This window comes from Dromiciops gliroides, chromosome 1, assembly GCF_019393635.1.
Source record: "Dromiciops gliroides isolate mDroGli1 chromosome 1, mDroGli1.pri, whole genome shotgun sequence".
In the NCBI taxonomy this organism is placed as follows: Eukaryota; Metazoa; Chordata; class Mammalia; order Microbiotheria; family Microbiotheriidae; genus Dromiciops; species Dromiciops gliroides.
This window is the reverse complement of record NC_057861.1, coordinates 742,692,806-742,702,452: the sequence shown is the minus strand read 5'-3', so window position 1 is coordinate 742,702,452 and position 9,647 is coordinate 742,692,806. Positions and strand designations below refer to the sequence as shown.

Sequence of the window (9,647 nt, the reverse complement as noted above, 5' to 3'; positions counted from 1 at the left end):
AAGTATTTTCAGATATCCAAGAGATCAAAAATTCCTTTTCTTGGGGCAGCTAGGTGGCGCAGTGAATAGAGCACCGGTCCTGGAGTCAGGAGTACCTGAGTTCAAATCTGACCTCAAACACTTGATACTTACTAGCTGTGTGACCCTGGACAAGTCACTTAACCCCAATTGCCTCACTTAATTTTAAAAAAATTAAATTTAAAAAATTCCTTTTCTTTATTTAAAAGTGCCAAGAATATATAGCTTCAGTAGTATGGCTGTCTAAATACTCTGGGTAGAATAAGGTACTCAATCAAGAAGCATTTATTATACTGTATGCAAGGCAGTGAGCTATGTGTACACAAGTGAAATACCACTTCCAGTGAGTTTATATTGTCAGAGAAGGGAACCTGAGATCTGCAATCTGATCTAGGACCTCATCATTCAACTGAAACTGCGTTCTAGGTTTACTTTTTTCTCTTCGATCTCTATCCTTCTTGACCTTTTTTTTTTTTGGCAGGACAGTGAGGGTTAAATGACTTGCCCAGGGTCACACCGATTTAAACTCAGGTCCTCCTGAATCCAGGACTGGTGCTTAATCCACTTCACCACCTAACTGCCCACTTCCTGACCTTCTAAATCACCTCTTCTCCTAGGTATTTTCTGTTCTCTGGCTTTTCATGACTTTTTTTTTCTTATTTATTTTTGTTGAGGCAGTTGGGGTTAAGTGACTTGCCCAGGGTCACACAGCCAGTAAGTGTTAAGTGTCTGAGGCCAGATTTGAGCTCAGGTCCTCCTGACTCCAAGGCTGGTGCTCTATCCACTGCACCATCTAGCTGCCCCCCTTTTCATGACTTTTGATGAATCTTCCACCAAGTTATGCCCACTGACTCTAGGTGTCCCTCAAGGCTCTGTCCTGGATCTTCTCTGTACTGTGTATGTACATATACATATACATATAATATACACACTCTCTACTGCCTCACTTGATCATCTTATCAGCTCCCATGAGTTCAATCATCTCTACATAGATGATCCCAAAATCCAGCACTAACCTGAGCTGCAGGTCAGCATCACCAACTAACTGCCTGTTGGACACTTCAAACTGAATGTGTTGGGGCAGCTAGATGGCGAAGTGTATAGAGCACCGGCCCTGGAATCAGGAGTACCTGAGTTCAAATCCGGCCTCAGACACTTAACACTTACTAGCTGTGTGACCCTCCGCAAGTCGCTTAACCCCAATTGCCTCACTAAAAAAAAACCAAACAAACAAAAACTGAATGTGTTAACAGGACTAATGTGCATTAAGTTCTGAAAGGGAGGCTGAAAACTTGGAATCTGACCAGATCCAGACTAGCTATGAAAACTGAGGCTTGGAGGAAATTGGAGCCCCACCTCCCTTCAAGTACTGTACAGATTGGGATTATATTGTTTTAGAGAATTTTGGATGTGAAGAAAATGGATATAAAAGGGTTGGGCTTTTTCCCTCAAGGCCCAAAACATTATTTTTTGGAAAGAAACCCTCAAGTTGTTAGTCCTCCACCCACCCACATCCAAAATAAAACACACACACACACAAAAAAAACCAAAACACCACTTTTACTTTGCATATACTACCGTATATCACATTATCACACATACCCCCTCCCCCCCAGTAAAATGTTTTTGTTGTGTCTGATTCTTCATGACCCCATTTGGTGTGTGTTTTTTGACAAAGATACTGGAGGGGTTTGCCATTTCCTTTTCCAGCTCGTTTTGTAGGTGTGGAACTGAGGTAAACAGGGTTAAATGACTTGCCCAAGGTCACACATTTAGAGTCTGAGGTCAGCTTTGAATTCAATGAAGATGTCTTCCTGACTCCAAGTCCTGCACTCTATCCACTGAGCCACCTTGCTGCCTAATAAACTTATTCCTATTGCCTCCACGAACAAATACAAACTTGTTTGGCCTTCGAAGCTCTTCATATCCTAGCCCCCTCCTCCCTTTCTAGTCTTCTGACATCTTACTCAACCACAACCTCCTGGCTGTTCCAGAAACAGGATGCCCCCCCCCCCAGCTCCAGGAATTCTCTGGCAGTCTCCCTCTTCTGCTCAGACTACAGACCTCCCTGACTTCTTTAAAATCCCAATTAAACCCCACCTTCTACAAGCCTTCCCCAACCCCTCTTAATCCCCGTGCTTTCCCTGTTAATTATTTCCTATTTATCCTGTATATAATTTGCTTTGCATGTATTTGCTTGCATGTTGTTCCCCCCTCCCCTTTAGATTGTGAGCTCCTTGGGGGCAGAGACGTTTGCGTTCTTGTCCTTCTATGCCTAGCAATGAGGACAGTACTTGACACATAGCAGGTACCGAATACATGCTTGCTGACTGAAGAGTTAAAAAAAAAATAGGTGGGGCCAAATCGCTGCAGATTTAAAGTGCCAAAGCGAGGAGCTTTGTAGAAGGTACCATGGAGGGCTCTGGGTCAGAAGGGAGTGCCAAGTCAGGGTCAGATGCGTGAGAAAAGGAGGCCATTTCTTCTCCTTTAGTTTATATCTTTATTACAAATAGTCCTTTAACTTCCATCGATAAGCACAAGTATTTGATACATACACAAGAGCCTAAGAACTCGGTTCCTTGAGATTTAATGACAGCCTCGCAAGCAGGAAGGGGCTTTAGAGATGAGCGAGCTCAAAACTCATTTTACTGACGAGAAAATGGGGGTGACGTGGCCCTTGGTCACTGTCAGATTTGCGACCAGAATCCAGATTTTTACAGCCACAACTTCCCTCTCTGGTCTTCAAAGGAAAAATCACACCCTCGGCTGCCCCGGCCCTTCGTCCAATTCAGGAGGGTCTCCCGCCCCTACCCGGGCCGCACTTAGGCCGAGGCCGGGCCTCCCAGGGCCAGTCTCGGCTTCCGGGCCGTGGGATGGGGAGGCTCCTACTCCCCAGTTCGCCATCGCCCCGGGGGCGCAGAGGCGCTTCCCTCCGCAGACCTAATCAATACTCATTAAGCGCGGGGTCCGGCCGGGCTTCGGGGACGTTGTGAATGGGGGCCTAAGACCCTAGGGCTGAGCGCTGGGGGGGGGACAAAGCTCCGTTACAGTCTCTGGGGTCCCCGGGAGCCCTCGCAGGGTTGGGGGCAGCGCTTAGACCCCGGGTCAGCTCTCCGTCCATCCACCTTTCGTGAGCCCAAGAGAGGCGGGGTCATGCGGGGGCTTATCAGCGCCCACGGATCCCTTTCAAATCGCGCCGCCGAGACGCCCGTTTTCCAAATGGAGAAACTGAGGCTCGGGAGATGACAGCCCTGGGCTGGCTCGGGCCGCACAGGCAGCAGGCGGCATTCAAGAACCGCAGGCCCGAGGCCCTGGGCGGGGCTGCCTAGGCCAAGGCTGTTGGGGGGGTCCCCAGGTCCCCGTCAGGGGCGGCCCGAGCCAGCACCCCCGCCCCGTGAGTCACGCCCACGCCCACGCCGGCAGCCGCAAACGCCGGCGCAGCGTGGGAAGTCCCCGCCCCCCTACGGCGGGGCACGCCCCCGCTACGTCACCGCGCCGGCCTCCTCTACAGCCCGCCCGCGGACCCCGATCCGCACTTTCGACACGCACCGGACGCGGCGGCCCCGAGCCGAGCGTCCGCCCCCGCCGGCCCCACCCGGCCGCTCGCACCGTCCGCGAGGAGCGGGACCCCGCACGCCGCCGCGCCCCCACGCCGACGCCGTCCGGCCCGCGTCCCGCCGAAAGTGCTGTCGCGGCTGCGGGGCTGGGCCGAGCCCGCGGCCCGGAAGCGGCGGCGGCGGCGGCGGCTGAATGGGCCGCGGCGGCTGGTGCGGGCGCGGGTCCATGTGGAGGCTGCGGGCCGGGATCAGCGCGCTGCGCGAAGGGGTGTGGGCGCGTTTCTCGGGGCGTGCCGGCGCTGAGGCCGGGACCAGGGCCGGCATGGAGCGCGCCGTGGTGCGCTGCGTGCCCTCGGAGCCCAAGCTGAGCCTGTCGTTCGCGATGGCCGACGGCAGCCACAAGCACATGCAGCGAGACCAGAGCGAGCCGCTGGGCCGGGCGCTCAGCCGCATCGCCACCAACGCGCTCAAGGGCCACGCCAAGGCGGCGGCGCGCAAGGGCCGCCGGGGCGCGGGGGCGGGGGGCGCCGGCACCGCGGGGGCCGGGAGCGGCGGGAGCGCCGGCACCGCGGGGGCCGAGCCCGCCGCCGGCCCCGCCGAGCCCCTGGTCAAGCTCTACTACCGCGAGGAACCCGTGGGCGAGGACGTGCTCAACGTGGACGCGTGGCAGGACGGCGCCGTGCTGCAGATCGGCGACGTCAAGTACAAGGTGGAGCGCAACCCGCCCTCCGTCACGGAGCTGCAGCTGCCGCGCTACATCATGGCCGGCTTCCCCGTCTGCCCCAAGCTCGGCCTCGAGTTCGGCGAGCCCGAGCGCTCGCTCTTCGCCTGGTTCCGCGAGGCGCGACCCGGGAACGACGGGGACGCGCCGGGGGCGAGCGCAGGGCCCGCCTGGGTGGAGGTGGACGGCGCGCACGGGCGCGTCTTCACGCCCTCCAACGCCGACGTCGGGCTGCGGCTGAAGCTGCGCTGCACGCCGGGTAACGGGCAGCGGCTGGGCCCCAGCCGCGAGCTGGAGAGCGCGGGGCCCGTGGAGGCCGGGCCCGGCGCCTGCACCTTCGACCAGCGGCACCTGTACACGCAGCGCGTGAGCGGCGACGGGCGGGTGCGCGCCGTGACGTACAACGTGCTGGCCGACGTGTACGCACACACGGAGCACTCGCGCGCCGTGCTCTACCCCTACTGCGCGCCCTACGCGCTGGGCCTCGACTACCGCCTGAACCTGCTGCAGAAGGAGCTGAGCGGCTACAGCGCCGACCTGCTCTGCCTGCAGGAGGTGGACCGCTCCGTCTTCCACGACAGCCTGGCGCCCGCGCTCGACGCCTTCGGCCTGCACGGCCTCTTCCGCCTCAAGCAGCACCAGCACGAGGGCCTGGCCACCTTCTTCCGCAGGGACAAGTTCCGCCTGCTGGCCCAGCACGACATCGCCTACCACCAGGCGCTGTCCGGAGACCCCCTGCACGGCGCGCTGCTGGAGCAGCTGGCGCGCTACCCGCAGGCGCGCGACCGCGTGCTGCAGCGCTCCTCGGCGCTGCAGGTGAGCAAAGGGAGGGAGGGGCTGGGCCTGGGGCCAGGGGGCCTCCCCCATCCCGCAGGGGCGTCGTAGCCCCCCTCCTCTTCCCCTGCTCCCGCAAACCCCAGCCCAGGAAAAGCCTGCTGGTTAGCGACCGATTTACTTCACTCAGCCCTCCTTGATGGAAGGGCTGTTTTGTCCCTGAATCCCCAAGCAGATGGGGTCTACGGGTTCTTCATAACTAGATTGTTAATGGGGGAAAACCAAGGTGGAAAGAGGAAGTTAGGGGCCCGAGAGGTCGGGACAGGGTCAGGCCGGGGTCAGGCCGGCCTCCTGGGTTAGTAGCCAGGAAGGTTGCAAATCCTGCCCGGATAGCTTCCTTACTAGCTTTGCCATCCTAGACAAGTGATTCGCTGAACCCCGGGGGATCGTGGCCCCTGTGGCACCTATCACACAATGGTTATCACATCAGGACTTTGGGAGCCTTGGGAAGTGAGCAGAAGCCAAGGGACTAGAGAGGTCGTTGTACCTCCAGTAGATTTAAGGTCAGAGTGGATCGGAGGCCTGACCCAAGGACTGGCTACCTGGGCAAGCTTATAAATTGTCTGGCCCTCAGTGGAATAAATGTTCTTCCAGTTGTGAATGTCCTGTGATCCATCAAATTGGAAGGTTCATCAAATGAAATTAGGTTTATTAATTGCTGTAGATGAATAGTCAGGGAAGTTGTATTTAAATCTCACTTCTCTCTGCCCAAGACAAGTCATTTCTCAATGGGGCCAAGCTTCCTCTTGTGTAAAACGATGTGATTGAATTAAGTGACATGGATTTCCAGGAATCTGGTCTTGCCTCCTTCTCTGTCCTGTGCCATTAAATAATTTCATTCTCTTGGTGGGAGGGGGGTTAGATTGCTAATTCAAAACTTCATAAATTTTTCTATTCCTTCTTGGGCAAGCATCTTAATTTCCCCCTTAGTGGAATGTGCCGTGCCCATATGTGGGACCCAGCTCACTGTATTTAAGATGTTGGTACAGATCTATCACTTTGTAGGTGTAATTGAACTCCAGGATAGTAAATTACCTCCTCCACTGCTCAGTCTTGGAGAGCTGTTTAAGTACCTTTGGTCCCACTTGCCCTGTATGTCTTTAGAAGATAGACTCAGACTCATGGCTTCTGGGCTTTCTGCTGCCCCTGTTAAATTACATCATTTCAGATTCAGTGTTTGGTTGGTCATCATGAAAATGCATAGTCCAGAATCAGACTCTGAAGTTAGTAACTACTAAGACTTTCTAAGGCAGTCTTGCTTTCTGTTCTAGGTTTCAGTTCTTCAGTCTACAGAGGACTCTTCTAAAAAGATTTGTGTTGCAAACACTCATCTCTACTGGCATCCAAGAGGTAAGCATTTGGGGGGCGAGGGGTTGGGGGAGAGAAGGTGAATGAATACCTTACGTTGTTGAATTAGTTAATAAGTACTAGGCCTCTTAGCATTCAAGTATTTTTCTTTAAACATGTCCCTGACTCTTTAGTCATTTGTGTTCCACACTTATACGGGGCATTTAGTCATAGGTATCACTTTGATCTTTGCAGGTGGGCACATTCGTCTCATACAGATGGCAGTGGCCTTGAATCACCTTAAACATGTGACACAAGTCCTGTATCCCGGCATCCCCATCTTATTTTGTGGGGATTTCAACAGCACGCCATCCACAGGAATGTACAGTTTTGTCAGCACTGGTAGCATCTCTGAGGACCATGAAGACTGGACCTCCAATGGTGAAGAGGAGCGCTGCAACATGTCTCTCACCCATCCTTTCAGACTGAAAAGTGCATGTGGCGAACCTGCCTACACTAATTACGTTGGAGGGTTCCATGGATGTCTAGATTATATTTTCATTGACTTCACTGCTTTAGAGGTTGAACAGGTGATACCAATGCCAAGTCATGAAGAAGTTACCACCCATCAAGCCTTACCCAGCGTTTCCCACCCCTCCGATCACATAGCCCTTATTTGCGATTTAAAGTGGAAGTAGACTCGATGCCTCCGAATGGCAGGCAATTGTTGAGACAAAACAAGAAATTCAATGACTTAGGATCTAACTTGAATCAAGGTGTACATTATAACCTTGACAAGAGGGGAAACAGAAGTGTTCATACTCTTACCACTGGCTCTGTTCCAAACATGTTCTTCATTTATGTGACTGCTCATGGCATCTGCATGGTTCCCCTTCCTTTCTTTTCTCAACAGAGAGGAAAGAAAACAAATCTATTTAAAACTCTCCCCCCAAATTGGATGATCATAGACCTTTTTTAATAAGTGATTTTTAAACCGTGATTAAGAGCTTATTTTGTCTTTTAAGAAACCTGAGTGATTCTAATGGGACTTCTAGAGTAGTAGTGTACCTTTTAAACCTGAACCATGTTTTTATAATTAAGGGAAATCTTGGTTACCAAGTGTAAAGTGAGAGTGGCCAGAGGTGAATCCTTGCAAAGGAAGGAATGCTATCAGGTCCAACCCTGTCTCCCTCTGGATGAGCCACTTTAGAAAAGAAGAGCTTTAAGAAGACATTAAGTGTATTGTGACCTACAGCCATCCCTTCTTTCTGTCACCACTCCAATTTTGCAGCCAAAACACAGGATCTTAGTAGGGCTTTGGTTTTTGATGACTAGCCACCAGGGAATGTATTCCTGCGACTGTTCTTAATGTGACCAATTTAAAATTTTAGATTGTAAACAAAAATTAGCTCCAGTAAAAGGATGTTCCCTATTAAACCTGTAAGAAAATACAGTAGACTTGGTTCCATAGTTACTGGCATGTAACAGCTTCACTCTCGGCCCTAAATTCTGTGTAATTAGAATGTTTGGTTTTAATTTTATTTGGAGTTTGGCTCTATAGAGCAGTGTTAAGGTAGAGCAGATAGAAGTCAGAAATCTTAATGCCCTGCTGAAGCGGACTGGAGTTTTTAGATAAGTTAGGTTTGATGTTTAAAAATGTAGTTGACAGGTTTTTCTTAATTTCTGTAAATTGGAATAACTCTAAGAACACATGGGAAGAATTACCAGGAGTAGTTAATAAAACTGAACAACCCAGTGAGTTTTAGGAAAATCTCAGAATTCATTTCTTAACCTTAACCATGAAGCCAAATACTTTGCTTTTTTGTTTGGAGCAGATTTCAGTTTGGGGCTGGCTGGCCTGTGTTTGCTGTCGATAGTATTTATTTATTATAAGGCACTGGCCAAGTCCTTCCTTATCTAGATGACTGTGCCTCCAGGATTGGCTTTTGCTTGTTGAGGTAATCCGGACCGTACACTAATGCTTTGTTGTAGCAGCTTCTACCTTTGGTTTTATTTTAGCTGTTGTCAAAGTTACTCATTTCCCCCTAAGCTAGAAGACCTCTGATATTTCCTTGGGGAAAGTAATGGTTTTAATTCTTGGTTCTACTTTTGACATTGAGCCTGGAACCTTAACGAGGACTTGGCTCTTTTGTTGGTGTTGTGTTCCTTCATCTTCTGCCTGCTGAAAGTGCTCCCAAGAGATTATATAAAGACCTATACCCCCAAATCCCTCCTTTCCTAGAGGGTCCATCACATTATGATGATTTTGATCTAAGTTAAAACATCCCATGACCAAACCAAGAGCCAGTGTGGCCTCTAAGAAAGAAGGCGGAATATGGAGTCAGAAGACCCGAGTTTAAATCTTACCTGGATTCCCCCAGGCAAATGAGGTTTCTGTTTCATCTATAAAATGAGACCATTGGGCTAGATCCTAATTCTTGTAGGTAGAAGTAGAGATTTAGGTTTTTGTATTTTTTCTTATAAATAAAAATGAATGCTGGAGGAGACTTAAGATGGCAATTTCCTGTAGTCCTATCATAGATTACTGTGTCTCTGAACTGCGCATGGGGAATTAGAACTTGACAGGTGACCTAAAATCTGCCATTTTTCACCTTCAGAAGTGTGCATAACAACCTGGTAAAACTACCTTTGGGTCCAATACTTCCAGCCTGGGCATATCTGATTGCAGCTCGGCTTACCGAGGCATTACAGGTAAAGTACTTCTGATCCAAACTTGAATTCCACCTTCAGCCTGTTCGGATGGTTCTTCTCATTTTGCCCCAGAGTTTTCCTGTAAGAAAACCCATAGGGGCAGCTAGGTGGTGCTGCAGTGGATAAAGCACCAGCCCTGGATTCAGGAGGACCCGAGTTCAAATGTGACTGCAGACACTTGACACTAGCTGTGTGACCCTGGGCAAGTCACTTAATCCTCATTGCCCTGCCAAAAAAAAAACAAACCCATAATATGTTGTGCTACAGGCAGGAGACAACACAGTTTACTGGGGGTCCAATTCAAGTGGTTGAAAAACCACATGGATTTTGTTCCCAAGCCACTACAAGAAAAGCAGATTGGAGCTTGGTGTCTTTAAGGGAACTTTGACGAATTATGATTTAGTATAAAGCATGGAACACGTAGGCTTTTTTTTTTTTTTTGCAGGGCAATGGGGGTTAAGTGACTTGCCCAGAGTCACACAGCTAGTGTCAAGTGTCTGAGACCAGATTTGAACTCA

The 9,647-nt window shown here is 50.8% G+C and overlaps 1 protein-coding gene across 1 annotated transcript; it reads left to right on the top strand.

Annotated features, from left to right (window-relative positions):
• The first annotated feature begins 3,701 nt into the window (after positions 1-3,701).
• Positions 3,702-7,873, top strand: PDE12 (phosphodiesterase 12). Its single transcript, XM_043977665.1, has 3 exons — positions 3,702-5,112; positions 6,402-6,480; positions 6,673-7,873. Exons 1-3 carry the CDS (start codon positions 3,769-3,771, stop codon positions 7,113-7,115), a joined length of 1,866 nt encoding a protein of 621 aa, XP_043833600.1. The 5' UTR covers positions 3,702-3,768; the 3' UTR covers positions 7,116-7,873.
• Positions 7,874-9,647: the final 1,774 nt, after the last annotated feature.

What these genes read in the sequence shown, in the direction of transcription:
- PDE12 (XM_043977665.1), top strand. Translation starts at nt 3,769, where the DNA reads ATGGGCCGCGGCGGCTGGTGCGGGCGCGGGTCCATGTGGAGGCTGCGG. An exon ending in AGCGCTCCTCGGCGCTGCAG is followed by an intron (nt 5,113 to 6,401) that starts GTGAGCAAAGGG and finishes TTTCTGTTCTAG; the next exon opens with GTTTCAGTTCTTCAGTCTAC. An exon ending in TCTCTACTGGCATCCAAGAG is followed by an intron (nt 6,481 to 6,672) that starts GTAAGCATTTGG and finishes TGATCTTTGCAG; the next exon opens with GTGGGCACATTCGTCTCATA.